The sequence below is a fragment of the Arvicola amphibius genome, chromosome 8 (genome assembly GCF_903992535.2).
Source record: "Arvicola amphibius chromosome 8, mArvAmp1.2, whole genome shotgun sequence".
Taxonomy (NCBI): Eukaryota; Metazoa; Chordata; class Mammalia; order Rodentia; family Cricetidae; genus Arvicola; species Arvicola amphibius.
In genome coordinates this window covers 6,966,385-6,984,575 of record NC_052054.1, presented here as the reverse complement: position 1 = coordinate 6,984,575, position 18,191 = coordinate 6,966,385, and the positions used below count along the sequence as shown (strand labels likewise).

The 18,191-nt window shown below is 43.9% G+C and overlaps 1 protein-coding gene across 4 annotated transcripts in view; it reads right to left on the bottom strand.

Annotated features, from left to right (window-relative positions):
• Positions 1–18,191, bottom strand: part of Prkn (parkin RBR E3 ubiquitin protein ligase) — a 1,148,335-nt gene that overhangs the window by 791,136 nt on the left and 339,008 nt on the right. For all 4 annotated transcript variants that reach the window (XM_038339600.2, XM_038339601.2, XM_038339602.2 and 1 more), the window contains exon 3: positions 2,343–2,580. In XM_038339600.2, coding sequence (XP_038195528.1) covers positions 2,343–2,580 — 238 coding nt within the window. The remainder of the gene's footprint in view (positions 1–2,342; positions 2,581–18,191) is intronic.

The window sequence follows — 18,191 nt, the reverse complement described above, 5'->3', positions numbered from 1 at the left end:
ACTGTTTATGTGGCACCTTGCTTGCACGCCAGTCAAGCTGATCACCATCAAAATTCACACTGATGCTCACTGATTGTTTCCAGGTGCTGTCCCCCACGACCCCAGCCCTGTTCTTGGCTGTAGTGAATCCTTCAATAGCATTTGCAGGCTGAGGGCAGACCAGCTCAAGCTGGCTTAGGAGGCTGTCTTTACCCTGGCCTTGAGCAGCAATTTTGGGGTGCTGAATTGTAATTTCAAGGTGTAATTTCTTGGCAATCGGCTACCGCCAACTCCATCTATTCTCTTACTTCTCTTGGGAGCCATCCAGGTTGTCCTCATCTGGCCAATGTTGGCTCCTTTTAATTTTAGGGCCTCTTTGTCCAGGGTGTTCCTTCCTTTCTGAGGTGAGTTCACAGTTACTTGCCATGGTGATCCATTCTTCCATGTAACTATGGCTGGGACTGGGTTGCTGTGCTGTTCTTTGTTTGTTGTTCCTTCTTTTCTTACTACAAGATCGCCATTGATGGCCTTAAAAACCAAACAGTATTTAGGAATTTTAACAGAGCCATTTTTTTCTTTTATTTTTATGACTCAACCCTTCTGGCCTCAGGATCTCTGGTGCTGAGAAAGACATAGTGGTCCAGGCCTATCTATGTCTATGTGGGAGAAGAAATGAACAACACTGGAGAGTCATGACCGGTTTTTATTTGTATGTGCAGCTCAAATGACTATTGTCCTGCCATTACTAACTCATATTAGATAATCAATACTTAAGGAAATATATTAATATCATCACTATGTCCCCTCTAAACCTAATTATAAATATAATATTAAGACGTGGAATCCTCTGGACTGCGGGAGTGGGATTAATGTCATAAACAAATTCATGATGGATCACTATAGTCAAACAGGAGACTAGTTCACCTTAATACATAGGCGCCTAGATAATACAGACCACAAAATATGTCTCTGGTGTGAGGATTATTTTGAGCTATTGTTTCAAGAAACAGTGGGCCCATCATTTGCAATTGTAGGCATGGAACCCCTTCTGTAACATGAAGACATGTTCTTAATCTCCTCAGGGAAAGGCAGCAACATGGTGCCTTCTTAGAAACAGATGCCAGGCCCTTCCAGACTCCTTACCTCCCGTCAACTCCACCTTTGATGGCCCAGCTTCCAGAACAGTGAGGAACACTTCCCCATGTACTAGACATGATCAGCGCTGAGCATTTGCCCCTACATAAATTCACTAAGGGAAGGTATTTATTTGCCAAGGAAAGTGCTTGAAATGACTGTACTGACATAACCTGGGGCCAGACACTGTGAAAGAGAAATTAAAAACACCTTTGGCTTTTTAAACCTTCTTTTGCTCTGAAAATTAGAAAACAGCCTACCTCAGGACCCAGCAAAACTACTTTTAGGTATGCACCCAAAGAATGCTCAATCATACCACAAGGGTATGTGCTCAACTACGTTCACAGCAGCATTGTTTGTCATAGCCAGAACCTGGAAACAACCTAAATGCCCCTTGACTAAGGAATGGATAAAGAAGATGTGGTACATTTGCACAATGGAGTACTACACAGCAGAAAAAAATAATGACATCTTGAAATTTGCAAGCAAATGGATGAATCTAAAAAACATCATATTGAGTGAGATAATCAACTAAGTGACTTTTAGACATAAAGCAAAGAAAAATCAGCCTACAATTCACAACCCCAGAAAATGTAGACAACAATAGGAGCCTAAGAGAGACAGACATGGATCTACATAAGAAGGAGAAAAAGACAAGATCTTCTGAGTAAATTGGGAGTGTGGGGATCATGGGAGAAGGGAAGGGGGCAGGAAAGGAGGGGAACAGAGAAAAACATATAGCTCAATAAAAACAATTTGGAAACTAGTTTGGGTACAATATCACTAATAAAATTTCCAAACTCTTGTTTTTAAAAAAAACTGCATGAATGAAAATATAGTCAAGGAAAATACATTTAAGAACATAAGAAATTAAAGGAAAGCAAAGTGTGTGTCCCTAGTTGTATACCCAAGCCTAACATAGCTTGCCATGTGTCTTTATCACCCTAGCTCTGAGAAACATTTAACTCAGTGTTCAAGGCCCATGCACCATTGGTGACCCTTCTGTCTGCTCCACTGTGGTCTCTGTTTGGTCATGTTTATTTACTATTGTATGCACTTGCCTCACTTCGACAACTATGTATTGTCAGGATGTCACCCTGTGGTGCCTTAGAGATTCCATCCCCAAACATATCATGAGCTCAGTTTGTACGGAGTGAGGACACACTCTCTGGAGAGTCAGTTAACAAATAAAACTGTTCGGTAGCCTTGGGCGGAGTCGTTTCCATTACCTGGACCTCTGGCCACTTTGGAATCTCTGCTGCTGCTTGTGTCCAGAATGACCGCCAGCCCCACGGAGTTCGCTGGCAGGATATGGCTGCTGAGGTCCACCCTCGTCAAGCTCCTGGGCTCCCAGACAGAGCCCCCTGAGACGTGGGGCTTGTTCTCTCCAGAAGCGTTTGACTCAAGACATTTTCTCCATGGTCTCTGCACTATGTGAACTATGCTCTGCTGTTCCAGGTCACAGCTCTAGGGAAGGGCAGGCAGAAAGACAAGAAATAGAAAGCGTTACACACAGGTAGAGCTTACGTCATCCTCATGTCTGGAGTTCGCAAACTAGTTTAAAGGCTCCGTATCTTCCGTGCCTTAGTGGGAGTGGCACTGAGCAGAAAGCAGGGTGTGTTCAATTGACTTAGAAACACTCTGCCAGTGGGGCCACAGAATTTATACTCTGCATGTGACAGACAGGTCACATGGGACTGGGGGTGGAAGTGGACATTTGAGGGGAAGGGGAACACAAAAACAGAAAACTACGGAAACATGAAAAGTTTATGAAACCTAGTCGGAAAACAGATTAACATGTTTTAAGTGCCCTGCAAATGCTCATTTAAGACTGATTTACCTCTCAAGTGCTTTGTCCTTAACTCAATTAATTTAACCCCCGTAGTCGTTTCTGCTTTTCAAAAGCACTTAAGATCATTATCAATTACTGGGCATTTCTGCACAGAATTATAATGACTGCTTATGGCAGGTCGCATACCTTCCTTCCTGTCCCTGCGGCCACTAGCCCACATTCTGCAGTACCAGTGGGGCAGCTACTGAATGGTTTGTTTGCCCTTGTGATCAAAATCAGTGAATATTTACTATAGAACTTTTTGTGCTCCTGTCTTGTTCTTCATGAACAGGAGTGTGTAAAATCTAGAATAAAGATTGAGAGCTGATATTTGCTAAGGCAAGACCTAAACAACCCTAGGTCAAGTCCTAGTTTGGAATAGTAATAGAAGCATCGTTTTTCTGAAATTTCTAACAGCTGGGACCTGGCCCGCTCTCTAATGCCCACATCTCTGTGTTCTTCGGCTTGTTGCTATTCTCTGTCATTGTGGGAATGGTCGACAAATACCTGTGTACAATACAACCACCTAAAGGACACAGTGCACTCTTCCTCCTTTGCTGTCTTCCTCGAGCAATCTCTTCATTGTTCCTATCAAATCCCTTTCGGAATAGTGACCTCTGCCACTCAACTGAATCCACTGCCAAGCACACTGTGGCTTGGTGTTGCTCTCTCTAGTCAGAGGGTCATTAGAATGTTACCATGCCAATGTTTTCCTATCCTCCAGCTCTGCCCATAGTCACAGGGTCTCCCCACAAGGGCTCCTACTAGAGTCACTATCTGCCACCCTCCTTATCATTCAAGGGGACAGTCCCTATCTTATGTACTCTACTTCAAACAAAGCACTGCCTGGCAACTCCTACAGCATCTCGGGGACCCCAAACCCAGTTTTGATGCTGATTTCCATTCTCTGATATTGGTCAGGCTTCAGTCACTGCATGGGGCTTATCCTCCCTGCCTTGTGACATCCAGCAAGGTGTCCAGAGTGACCGAGTAGAGTAGGCATCAGGAATAACCTTCTCGCCTCCAGTGCCGGCATGACCCCACTGTCACCTCCCCACATGAGGCCATCGTTATTATGATGACCTGGTAATTATTCTCTATATGTCTGGTTTCTGCCTGTTCCAGGCTGTTACATGCAAGAATCTTTGGTGTGTATATCATACTATCACATGACTAGTGTATTTATTCCTTTCTCCTTTCCAGACCTCTGTCAAGCGCTTTTTACGTCTTTCCTTGTGCAGAAGGGCCGTCCTCCACAAACATCCATGGTCATGGAAGTGCGCTAGTAGGCCCCCAACGTGATCTTCCTCCCCACCTGCATTTTATGTTAGCCACGAGTGTATTAAGAGGAACATCGGGCTGTGTCCCACCCACACTGCCTGGCCCATTATTTCTAGCTTCATATTGGCTAACTCTCACATCTGAATTAACCCATTTCTATTAAATCTGTGTATTACTATGTGACTGTGGCTTACCAGGAAAGATCCTAACCTAAGTCTGTCTCGGGCCAGAGATTCATGGCATCTGTCACACTTCTCTTCTTCCCAGCATTCTGTTCTGTCTACTCTGCCCACCTAAGGGCTGCCCTATCAAAAGTCCAAGGCAGTTTTCTTTATTCAATCAATGAAAGCAACACATAGAAAGAAGGACCCCCTACACCACACGAGAATGACTTTACACTACTAACATTAGCAGATAGGAAGGAACGGAGGCTTGGAATGGTTTTGCCTGACTGGGTCCTCCAACAGAATATGCTGAGAAGTTTTCTCTCCTGCAGCTCGGGAGCCTGAACTGTATGTGTGATGTACCCTGAGTCCAGCCACAGAAGGGTCAGTGCTGCTCCAGGTGAAGACCCCTTTAAACGACGCTAGCCTTGGCCTTATCCCCGCCCCCTGATGACATGAAGATGTGTGAGAACACAGATCTGGGGCAACTGCTCCTGTGGTTCTGTATTTGCTCCTTGGAAATAAAGCAAATGGCACCCAAATGTCCATACACAGTGGAGCAGGAGCCACGTCATCACTCCGTGTCTTGGAATGGGCTCTTACGTAGGACCCAGGAGCCTCACACCCATAGCCAGGGTCCTGGCAGGCCGAGCACCAAGACTTGAACATGTTGAAGCACAGACGAGTGAGAATGGAGTTTTGCAAGGAGGAGGGACAGAGTGGAAGGAGGCCCTCAACACAGCCATATCCCATGCCGTCTTCTTCCCTGGGAGACACAGGCTTATTCTGTTATCCATGTTCAGAACTGAAGTCCCAGAAAAAAAAAAGTGGCACCTTTCTCCATCTGAATCCCCAGCACTTTGCCTGCCAAGGTCTAATCACAGAGTTTACAGCGTACATAGTGTGTATGTGTGTGTGTGGTGTGTCTCTCTGTGTGTGTTGTGTTGTGTGTGTTATTATGTGTGTGTATGTGGTATGTCATGTGTGTTGTGGTATGCTGTATGTGGGGGTGAGAGAGAGAGATGCATGCAATCCAAGACGATTCAGGAAATGAGAAAACGTTTATGGTAATGACTGGTCACACTCACAGAGGCTTACAGGGCATTCCGAGCCCGAGGATGTGGGAACTGAAAGAACTGAACGACTGAAGGGAAACCACTGAACATATGAGTGAGTGGCTGGATGGATTCTAAGGGCCCTGTGCCCCGTCCCTCCAGTGCTTCGTGGAAAGCCGGCACAGCATGGCTGATCAGTTTCTGTATGCTGGGAGCATTTCCCTCCCTCAGCTCTGCTTTCCATGTTGACGCTAATGCTGTCAGCACTGGACACTGTTCTGGAGACTTAGAGACATGTAAAGGACCCAGTACACATCGTGCACCAGTCTTGAAAAAGGAAGGCTGTGGTCCCCTATCTTGTATATGACTGCGGCCTCAGAATTCTATTCAGTTGTTCTACTCCAAACAACCTTGTGGAAAACATACGGAGAAGGAAGAACATGCAGAAAGTATGACTGTGGAAATTCTAGCAAAATCTCAGCTTTCTATGATCAAAAATTTAATTTAAAAACCACTCTCCCTGTGTGAGATTCCCTGGGATGCAAGAGGAGCCGGGCATATTTTCTAGGGCAAACGTGGAAGAAATCAGAGATGTGTCACACTCTCCTCTCACGTCCAGACTTTCTCGGCTTCCAGAAGGCTCTGTGAAGGGATTCAGTAGCTACAGTGGTATTTATAGAACATATTTCCACATCTCTATCCATGGTTCTGAGATCTGTAATTGCTTAATTCTTTAACTCTCTCACAGAAAGCACTGTTGATCTAGGGGTCCCCTTGCCAGATGGCGTGCTTGCATGTCATGCCAGCACAGCCCAGAGCCACACTAATGGCCAATCCCATGGACAATAAGCTGGATAAAGTTCAGCCATGTGGCCATTCCAAAGCCCCAGCAATATGTACTTCACACAATATTCACAAACGCCTTGGATTTTAGACAGAGAGATTTTAGGTGGAAAGAAAGAAAAGTGCAGTGATTCAATATGACTGCAAAGTCCTTGGAGTAAAAATAATCTTTCCCCCAAATACACTAGAATTCTTGGGGGAAAAAGCAAAGATGTTGTTTAATAAGCAGACAGCAGCTGGGCAGTGGTGGTGCACACTTTTAACTCCAGTATTCAGGAGGCAGAGGCAGGCCGATCTCTGTGAGTTCAAGGCCAGCCTTGAAAAAGAGCTAGTTCCAGGAGAAACCCTGTCTTAAAAACAAACAAACATAGTTGAACAAAAGTACTTTTGTAGTATGATAGGGCATCTCTTGGGTATATTCCCAGGAGTGGTATTGCTGGATCCTGGGGTAGGTTGATCCCGAATTTCCTGAGAAACCGCCACACTGATTTCCAAAGTGGTTGCACAAGTTTGCATTCCCACCAGCAATGGATGAGTGTTCCCCTTACTCCACATCCTCTCCAGCAAAGGCTATCATTGGTGTTTTTTATTTTTAGCCATTCTGACAGGTGTAAGATGGTATCTCAAAGTTGTTTTGATTTGCATTTCCCTGATCGCTAAGGAGGTTGAGCATAACCTTAAGTGTCTTTTGGCCATTTGAACTTCTTCAGTTGAGAATTCTCTGTTCAGATCAGTACCCCATTTTTTAATTTGGTTAATTAGCATTTTAAAGTCTAGTTTCTTGAGTTCTTTATATATTTTGGAGATCAGACCTTTGTCTGTTGCGGAGTTGGTGAAGATCTTCTCCCAATCAAAAAAGATTGCCTTTTTGTCTTAATGACAGTGTCCTTTGCTTTACAGAAGCTTCTCAGTTTTAGGAGGTCCCATTTATTCAATGTTTCCTCTATTGTCTGTGCTACTGGGGTTATACGTAGGAAGTGGTCTCCTGTGCCCATATGTTGTAGACTCTTTCCCACTTTCTCTTCTATCAGGTTCAGTGTGTTCAGATTGATATTGAGATCTTTAATCCATTTGGACTTGAGTTTTGTGCATGGTGATAGATATGGATCTATTTTCATTCTTCTACAGGTTGACATCCAGTTCTGCCAGCACCATTTGTTGAAGATGCCCTCTTTCTTCCATTGTATACTTTGAGCTCCTTTATCAAAAATCAGGATCCAGCAATACCACTCCTGGGAATATACCCAAAACATGCCCTATCATACTACAAAAACATTTGTTCAACTATGTTCATAGCAGCATTATTTGTAATAGCCAGAACCTGGAAACAACCTAGATGCCCCTCAATGGAAGAATGGATAAAGAAAGTGTGGAATATATACGCATTAAAGTACTACTCAGCAGTAAAAAACAATGACATCTTGAATTTTGCATGCAAATGGATGGAAATAGAAAACACTATCCTGAGTGAGGTAACTCACTATCTGATTACACCCTGAACAGAACACTAAACCAGGCAGTCACTATCTGATTACACCCCCAAACAAAACACAAAACCAGGTTTTCTCTTTCTTTAAAAAAAGGCCCTTTAGAAGACTCATTTTTAGGATTCAAATATTTCAGAGCTTGGTACTTTAATTAAGACCCTGGAAACAAGAAACATTTTAAAACCTTGATGATGCTTATTGATAACACAACTCGTGCACCTACAGCCCAGGGATAATTTTGGAAAGAGAGCAGGAAGGCTGTAACAGTCAGAGGATCAAGGAGTTCCCTGTGAGACCGTGTCTCCGAGGAGTGCGAGGAGCTACACCCAGAAAGTCTCACCAACATCACTCCCTGAACACAAGCTGATTAAGGAAAACACCAACAGACATGCCAACATGGACAGAGGAACGCTTAGCCCGACACAGGAAATTTAGGAACAAAGGAATGCAGACAGTGGAGGAACAATCTTCATCTGATTGGTTATCCAATACGAAATGGTCAGCCTGAAAACATACATACAGTAACATTATACAGGCAGAACATATTCTATTTATGGATTGAGGAGTGTGTGGGTATGTTTGTGTGTGCATGTGTGTGTGTGTGTTTACAAAGGAGGGAGGAGGGAGCTTACATCCTCTCTGCCTTCTGTTCTTGTAATGAAGGCAGATGCAGTCAGAGGCCCACACTAGACAGCCACCTTAGCACTGAGCTTGGGCTTCCCAAATGGCAGGACAGCCAGAAACAGATTTCTGTTCACTATAAATTTTCCAGTGTAAGGCATCTGTGTAGCACACAATGTAGTCTACGGCAATGCTGCTAATGAGGTCGAGCTGTGCACATGGAGCTGACTGGACATCACTTATTGTGGCCACTGCTGCTCTTCTCACTTCTACTTGTGGAAGACAAGGAGCCACGAAGAAGATAAAATCGGGCCTGAGGCCACCCAGTCTTCAGTGCGAAAGGAGGGCCACTAACAGATGTGTTCCGTGAGTCTGAAGCACAATGGAGACACGGCTGGGGCAGAGCAGGGTAGAAAATCCAGCAGAGCCAGCACAGGTAGACAGGATGAAAAAAAGAGCCCAATGCGTGGCATGTGACACTCCAGAAAAGCCAGTTCCCAGGCAAGGACACCTGACCTGAGCTCAGTGCCCAGGACTGGAGACACATAGATGCTATCCCAGTGTTGGGGGGCAGAAACAGCCTGAACCTAGGGCTCAGTGGCCACCTAACATAGTTTATTTGGTGAGTCCCAGGCCAATAAGAAACCGTGTCTCCAATAAAAAGTAAAAACTGCTGAGCAATGATACCTGAGGTTGAGCTCTGACCTCTACAGAGGTCAGAACAGGCTTAGGCCATGAAGGTGGGCAGGGCTACAACTGTTTTGAATTTTTTTTTTTTTACCAGTAAGACCCTCTTTGTGTACATGTGACTAGTCAGTTCAACTTTCTGGAAACACCTTATATTTCCCTGTTTTTGAAAATTTAATTTAAAAAGTGTGTATGTATGGGTATGAACTCATATGAGGATATATGTGTGGGTGTGAACGCGTGTGAGGATGTATGCATGAGTATGAATGCATGTGAGAATGTATTGTGTGACTCGTGCAAGTGCATGTGTCGGCGTGTGTGCGTGGAAACCCAGGAAAGCGCTGAGTGCCTTCTCTGTCACTCCACACCTTATTCCTTGGAGGTCTGGCCTCTCCTTGAACATTAAAGTTGCATTTAGTCTTCAGCTGGCTGAAGCCAGCAAGCCCTACTGTTTCCATTCCCTGCAGGCTGGGGCTGTTCAGCTATTATGTGGGTGCTCAGAGATGAACTCTCTACTGCTGAGTCATCTCTCTGGCTACTCTTTCTGGTCTTGTGTCTGCAGAAGCTTCAGTGAGGATCTGCCCATGATACTCCGTTTCGGAGTTGGCTGTACTTGACCAAAGGACGCAGCTGGTCCTTCAGAGGCAGCACACACTTCACGGGCGTCCACTTAACACTCATGAGTAGGAAATGAAAAGGCCAGGTCTGCAGGCGCTGTGGTCTGTCTTGCAGCCCACGGTGCTATTAGACAGCCCAGGCTAGACTGCGCACCCACTGGCTCCCTGGGTGAGAGACCTCCAGGAACAGAAGCTCTCAACAACTTGGCTTTTACAATCTCACTCATCAGTCCAGCGCGTGGTCCCCCCTGGGTGAATGTCTGGTCTGTGACTAGGTCAGGCTCTCTTCTTACTCATCAGTCCAGCGCGTGGTCCCCCCTGGGTGAATGTCTGGTCTGTGACTAGGTCATCCTCTTCACCGTTACTCCTCTTCAGTCCACTGTAGTCTGTTAACTCTGCCCCACCACACTAAGAGTTTCAGAGTACGTTAGTAGCAGGCTAACACACTCTCTAGTGCATACTTTTGGCCTTTAAAGTCAGACCATCTCTGATTTTTATTTGAAATTTTAATTCAAATATTTTTTTCTTGAAAAACAGTATGATCAGTCAGAAGTTTTCAGACAAAAATACTCTAAGTAAATATTTTTATCTGATAAGTTATTAATCCATATTTTAATTTTAAAAATTACTTTTCCATTAAAGAGTTCCTTCCTAGGTAATTTTATTTTATTTTATTTATTTATTTTTTTTTTTTTTTGGTTTTTCAAGACAGGGTTTCTCTGCAGCTTTTTTAGAGCCTGTCCTGGAACTAGCTCTTGTAGACCAGGATGGCCTCGAACTCACAGAGATCCGTCTGCCTCTGCCTCCCGAGTGCTGGGATTAAAGGCGTGCGCCACCACCGCCCGGCTCCCTAGGTAATTTAAAAGGGACTTTTTTTTTTTTTTACAGCATTTCCCCTTTTGACTGAGAAGATTCCTTCTGCATTCCTGAAAACAGCTCCTGGCAGACATTTTTCTAAGCCCCTCAGAGTTTTTAATAATGTATTTGGATGCCAAAGAACGATAAAATGGCAGTTATTTAGGAAGTCACTGATGGTGTTTTTTAATGGATAAGAATCATTCCATTTGGTTGCTGTGTAAAGGCAACCTGCATCTGGAGATTTTCAGAGTCGGCAGAGTAACCACAAAGGTTTTGTTCCCAGTGGCTTTGCGGTCTTTACTCCTGGGTTCCCACCATAGTCCTCAGCGAACACCAGCTGCCAATTTATATTAATTGGGAGAGAAAAACAAAAACTATCTATTCTCTTCATCCTTATCCTTCATTTAAGACTTGAAGAATGGATTCTTTGTGATTTGTGCTTTAATTATTTCCTATTTCTCATGACTTTTTTTTTATAATCAAAGAAATGACATGACATAAAGATAGGGCCCCCTCTCTGGTTGCCAAAGGCAGGGTAACACAATTACTAGGAAATGTCCGCTCGCCACTCACTAATTACCAGAGCAGGTCGGAGCCTTGTCACTCAAGTCCCTCCCACTGCAGGCTGCACCTTCTTCCTGCTCGTTAAGACCTGAACCAGAAGGAGCTCACAGGGTGGGGTGGGAGGACACTGATTGTGCTGCATGTGAGCTGCGGCAGTAAGTGGCATTTCTGAGGGAAGTCGGTACTGCTCAATAATGATGTTTGAGATCCATCCACTTCTAAACGCAAAGGATATCAATAATCAAACCTACACCTATTAACCATGTTATAATTATATTTTCTTAAGTTAAATATTTTAGTTAACATTCTTAAAGCGTGTGGCTTTAATCCCCCCCATTCCTCTCCTCTAAGCCCTCTGCTATTCATTTCTTTTCACATGCTCTCGCTCGCTCTCTCCAATGGTCACTGAATTTATTTAGTGCCATCTGTATACAGCTGTATAATCACCTTCTAAACCATGAGCACCCTCTTGGGGCTAGGTTCTCCAAAGGAAGTGACTCTTCTTCCCCAGTTGCCATCTACTGCAATGGATGCTCCTATAGCTGTGGGACTTCCGGAGCCCCTCCCCCATCAAGACTGGGAATTTGGCTGGCTTTAGCTTGTGCATGCTTTGTACCTATACTTCTGGCTGTTACAAATTTAAATTTTTTAAAAAATATAAATCTTTCAGAAAATACCCACGAGTATCATTTAACTGTCATTTTATTACTAATTATAATAAATATTATAAATAATATGTTTCTAGATTCTTAAATAGAGAATTAAGTTAATTTTCCAAGTCACTCTGCATGTTTCATAGAAACATTACTGGAGTTAGCAAATGTACTTTCTTCATGAGTACAGAAGGAAAAACTGATGAATCCCATGGGTATGACAGTCTATGACTATAGTCTCAGCGCTTTGAAGACTAAGGTATAAGGATCATAAGTTCAAAGTCATCTTCGGCTGCATACAGCAAGACAGTAACCCTGTCTCAAAACAAACAAATGAAAAACAAGCCGAGACCGAAATGCTGGGTGACAGTGAAATAAGTTTACTGCACATCGTAACTTCCTCCTCATTGTATTTTAGCTCAAAATGACCCACCCTGGCGTGACAGACATGAAGTGTGCAAGCGCCTTAAAATTCCTCATTTCATACATCAACTCTCTCTTTTGTGTTCCCTTTCTCCAAACTCGAGGGGGACAGCTATGGCCAAGCAGATTTTACTAGTGACAGGAAGATGAAGTACTTCACAGCAGAAGGGCGGTTTCTTAAGAATGAAAGGTGAGAAACAAGAAAACACCTTTGCAAACTGCTAAGAGAGCCAAGGCATGTGGTGGACAGCCAGTGGTCAGACCAGATGGGAAAGGGGGTGGAGGCAACAGGAGGTATGGCCATTTCCTTGCAGAGAATATTGAAGCCCCAGAGACTCCATTGTCTATCCTTGTTCCCAGCCTTATGGAGTGAAAAACCTTTGCTCCATGCTTAGGCTCCATGATACACTGTGTTGCTACAGGCTCGAAGCAGCTGGGCCAAGGCCCTGTGACTGGGAACTGGAGCTGACATGACCTTTCCTCCTCTTACCATGATTTACTTAGGCATTTTGTTATAGCAGCAGGAAGCTGACACATACCTCCTGTTCATTGCTAGACAGACATGCTCTGCCAAGCCAAGCTACCGTCTTCTCCTCTCCATGCTTTTCTCTATACCCTCAATTGCATGATGTTGAAGGTAGGCTTCAGTAGAAGAAGGGGGTAAAGTTCTCATGAATGGGATTAGTGTCCTTAGAGGAAGAAACCCTGTGCTCCGCTGTGTGGGCACCAGGTAAAATCCATCTGCACACCAGGAAGCAGCTGTTTGGATCTCTCAAGAACAGAGCTCTAGAACATGAGCCACGAGTGGTACTTCAGCCATTCAGTCAGCAGACCTGCTGTAGTGCCAGAGCTGAAGAAGACAGCTGGGGGCAGGTGGCTACAAACCCAGGAGCAATGTTAATTAGCTCATGGCCGCAATACATCAGTAATGGGTCTACAAAAGGAAAATTAGTTTACTTCAGGTTTTAAATGAATGGCTAGGCAATAGAGGAAATGCTTAGGTCTAGTCAGAGGAGAACCAAAAGAATGGTTTTGAGCCTTCTCCCCTCAACACACCTAAGCCAGGAGCTTCCATTGGAGAAGTCAAAACAGTAGATATCACTCATTCAGCTATATACATGACATAAAGCTCTAAGAAAAAATATACACTAATAAGTGGTGAGAAAAAAAACAGTCCACTTTGCATTGATTGCCACAGAATAATGCTGGGGACTGCAACTGATAACTGATTTCCTACAGTTCTGGAGTTCAGAAAGCCCAAGATTAAGTGTTAGTAGCCAGCAGGGGGCTTCTTGATGTGTCATCTCATTACAGAAGGAAGACAGAGAAGGGGACAGAGAACAGGACCTGGAATCAAAGCTCCCATCCTTTTGCTACTGGGTTAAGCACTCTTGAGCGCAGAGAGAGACCTCAATACTAACATGGATGCATGGAAGATCAAGTGTTCTACATGAGGACTTTGGGGCACATTAAAATCACAGAATGAAAACCATTTACCCCTGAATGTTCAGAATCTCTCCTTAAATCAAACATGCACCACCTCACAGCTGCTCAGATCTGAGTCCTTTGCTTTCTTTGGACGCTGAGTGGAGCTGGAGCCCTGTGTGGCACTAGGTTGTGGAGAAAAGAGGCAAGTTGACTAAAAGCAAGCAAGAAACAAGCACAGACAGGCATTTCTATTTATTTATTTTAACAACTGACTGAGATAAACAGGCTCACTCTCTGGCAGTAAATTCCTTAAGCGTCTAGCCTTAGGTCCAAATTTCAGATATAAATACTACCCACTGTTACTATGTCAGCTCCTCTTTCATAATCTGGATATGCTATGTCATGGGCAACAATTCTCTTCTCTGAGGCAGCTTATATATGAAGCAGCTCTCTTCCTCTGCACCATGCTCAAGAGGCCAGCTCATGCTGCTTTCCAGACTCTAGAGGACCGAAAGACAGGGACTGTCATGGGACAAGGGACAAATCCTTAGACCAGCATTTGACAGAAAGCCAGGCTGAAGAATGTTTAGCCTCAGCCTGTGAGGCTCAGGTCATGGAACTCTGGGTAGGCACGGTGAGGGAATGAAGAAAGGACAGACACACTGACACAAGCTCCATAAAGCTGGGGTCAGGTGGGGTCTGCTACCGCTCCTGCCATAACCTTGAACCCCAGCATGTTTCTTAGGCACAGTGCAGGGAGAGGGGTTGCCCAGTCTTGGTAGGGGTCTCTGTAGATGAGCAATCTCAGACTGTAAACATCTGGAGGCTATGGTTAGTCTCTGCACACACTGATCATAAGCACTTAGACTCAGACCCCCAGGAAGATGTCTGCCACCCCTCTTCAGCATGGCCCATGTGTGGAATGGCTTTGCCAAATGTCCCACGGGTCTAAGGTCTTAGAGGCCTCCACATGACCATACCTGTGTCAAAATACAGTTACTCAGAACTTCATTCACTCAGGGCTTCCTCTGCTTCTTGCAGTGTCTGGTGCTTCCATTCCCATTCTGGTCCTCAGTAACTTTCCCCGATAATTATTTACTTTGGGGAAGCAATGTGCCAAAGTCACAGCCCATGGGGCACACTGGGTCTCATGGTTATCAATGCAAGCACAATGCAGATCGTAGGCCACCATCAGTTCTGATAAGGGAGAAGATGGACTGGGCGGTGGGTAAGGATTCTTGCTGTATAGCTTTGCTGGAAAACAATGACGGGCATTGCAGTGGAGATCGTTTATCTAATTCCATAAGCAATCCTTGACTGTTTCCCCAGCGTTATAAGTGTTCCTAGGGCTGTGGATAAAGGAACAGCTCAGCAAACTTTAACATGGTTTTCTTTTGCTATACAACGCTTGAAAAGATTTCAGATGCCCACTAGCAGGAGGGCTGGTGCAGTGGGGTCAGTACTCTGTGTCTTTCTCTAACAAGGGCTAACAAAGCTTCCATGTGACCTTCCAGGTCCCAGATTTACAGATGTAGATGTGCCCTTAGTCCACAGGAGATCCATTCAAATGTCCTCACCAGATGTCTGAGACCATTAAAAAGATACAGTGTCAAACACTACATGCCATCAAGTGGCTAGGAAGAGATGGTTGATGGGAAACACACGCAGCACAGATATGCTGCATTGAGGAATGATATACCTTCCAGGTAGGGTGGAGCAAGGTGCCACAAGGTTTTATCAAGCTTTTCAGAATGACTTGTGGCTTAAAACTTTAAACTTAGTTTTGACACTATGTATTGTAAAAGGGAAAATCAAGATGGGGGCTACTGTCAACACTCTGGCCTGCTCTCTCAGGAAGAGTTAATAAGGGTGGACTACATGGGAGGTGGGTCATAAAAAGACGTTTGGGAGAAAATAAGTCCATCTTATTGGGCCAGTGACATATTAAAGAAGGAAACTTGCTCTCTTTCTCTCCCCTCCCATTTGTGAGGACTCAGAGTCCATCCTTTCTAGAATATGAAGAGATAAGCCACTGCCCTGAAGTGCTGAAACTTTGCTGGTAGGCCACAACCTTGTGGTGATGCACAGATTAATGGAGATGGGTTAAATTAAGATGTAAGATTTAGCAAATAAGAAGCTAGAGCTAATGGGCCAAGCAGCGATTTAAATACAGTTTCTGTGTGATTATTTTAGGGCTGAGCAGCCAGGAACCAACAAGCGGTCTCCTCCAACAACAGAGAGAGAAATAGACTGGGTGTGTGGTTCTGTCCGTGCATTTAGACATCCTTACAAGATATTCATGGTGGCTTTCCAACTAGAACATACTATGGGAGATCTGTTATTTTCTTAGTTGATATTATTTCAGATATGATAAAATACCCCTTTTCTTTCAAGAGTATAAGTATAATCAAGATTTCATTATTTACAACTCTGTAACTATATTAGTATGACGTTCACTGTTCATTCAAGTATTCCTGAGGATCATTTAGGGGACAGACACTGAGCTAGTTGGGGAATTAAAGAGAAACAGAAGTTCTTCAAGTTACCTAAGGTCATTACCATTCTCCTAGCAAAAAGTGGAACAGTAGTGTAGGTTTTTCATTGCCTTAGAGCAAATGTTACTAAAGCTTAAATGAAAACATAGATATGTCAATTATTTAGAAAAGTTCTAGAAAGCAGACAGTGGGAGGGACTAGCTCTGGAAGACACCAAACACAGCACAGCCTCTCCATGAATCCTGTGGACCACCATCACATTGAACAGTCTCAACAGGACACCAAGTCAGAAGATGGCCACCCAAGTGTTCTCTAAATGCGTACATACAATGCGGCTTCTAAAAGTACAGACAGACATGTTCTGTATCTTGAGCTTACAGTGACTCTGAAACTGACTTCAAATCAAGATGCAACAAAATGCAGTCTGGCTCCATGCCCATGGTTCAATCAACCATGGTTTAAAACACCGGGAAAAGGCAATTTCACCTGCCCTGCATGCACCTGCACTTCCATTCGGATTCCCTAAGCAGTAGCGCGACCACTCACATTGCCCTCACACTGCTCTGTCAGCGACAAGCAGCCCAGGGAAGCCTGGAGCAGAGGATGTGTGCAGGAATCCTATGTCACTCTGTGAGGAGCTGAGTACCCACTGGATCAGCATCTGCAGATTCCTAGAAGCAATGAGCACAGAGACTGAGGACAATTGCATCAGGATTTTTAGCATGTCAGGTCTTTAAAAATCTTCTAGCTAAAACAGACTTTCAGCAAAAACAAATGAGAGATTAAAAGATTTAAGATGAAGATATAGAAATCTTTAAAACTGGAGATAAAATGTTTAGATTCATATAAATTGATAAAAGACAAACAACATACAAAATACATGTATGCATATTAAAATATGTAAAAGCGATGAAATTTTCTCTAATAAGATAAACACATCAGCTCTGTTTCCATTTGTACCAGTCCTAGTGATGGCATTTGCAAAGCTTGGCAGCATTCTCTCCTGTGACGCTGTGGCAGTAAGCCTACATCCTTCTGGCAGGGGTAGGGACACACAGAGAGAGATGGAGCAGTTGCACTGCTCGGCCACACGTTCTGTTTTAGGGATTTGCCCCTGGGACCCACACCTCTGGGAGTCACGAAAAGATGTGCAGACAGTGGCTGGGTATGAGAGCTTTAATAGATGAACACTAGGGGAATGCAGATGCCCATCCACAGAGACCCATTGAACTGTGTGCAGAGATTCACAACTGGCACCATTACTGTAAAGAACAGAGGAAGCTGGGAACAGACAGTAGCGGTTTGTCAGATGAAATGTAAGAGATGAAAAGTAATAAATAAAATAACTAGTATGTGAAACAGCACTCCTTGCCAAGGGTAATCGAAGTGAGGTGCGTGCTGTGTGTGTGTGTGTGTGTGTGTGTGTGTGTGTGTGTGTGTGTGTGTATTTATATGTGGATATATATTTGTATAAATAACAGTATAGCTTGAATTTTGAAACATGTCATGTTTTATGACAATCAAGAAATTTAAGCTAAATGAAAAGGAAAGAGTAGTACAATATTAGATTAAGTTCTGTTATATATTTTTATGCAGTGGGACATTTGTTTAATGATGCTAAGATGTGTTGCATTCTTTTATGTTGCATTTGTTTAATTCTGTGAAGCAGTGTTAATTTGCCTGTCTAAAATACCTGATTGGCCTAAAAAGAGCTGAATGGTCAATAGTTAGGCAGGAGAAAAGATAGGTGGGGTAGATAGGCTGAGATAATAAGTAGAAGGGAATATCTGGGAAGAGAAGATCAAGGAGCAAGGAGAAGGAAAGGAGGACATCAGGGGCCAGCCACCCACCTACACAGCAAGCCATGGAGTAAGAAGTAAAGAAAGGCACATAGAATAGAAAAAGATAAAAGCACAGAGGCAAAAGATAAAGGGGATAATTTAACTTGAGACAAGGCGAGAAACAAACCAAGCTAAGGCCAGGCATTCATAAGAAAGAATAAGTCTCTGTGTGATTTATTTGGGAGCTGGGTGGTGGGCCCCCAAAGAGTCCAAACAGTAAAAAACAACCA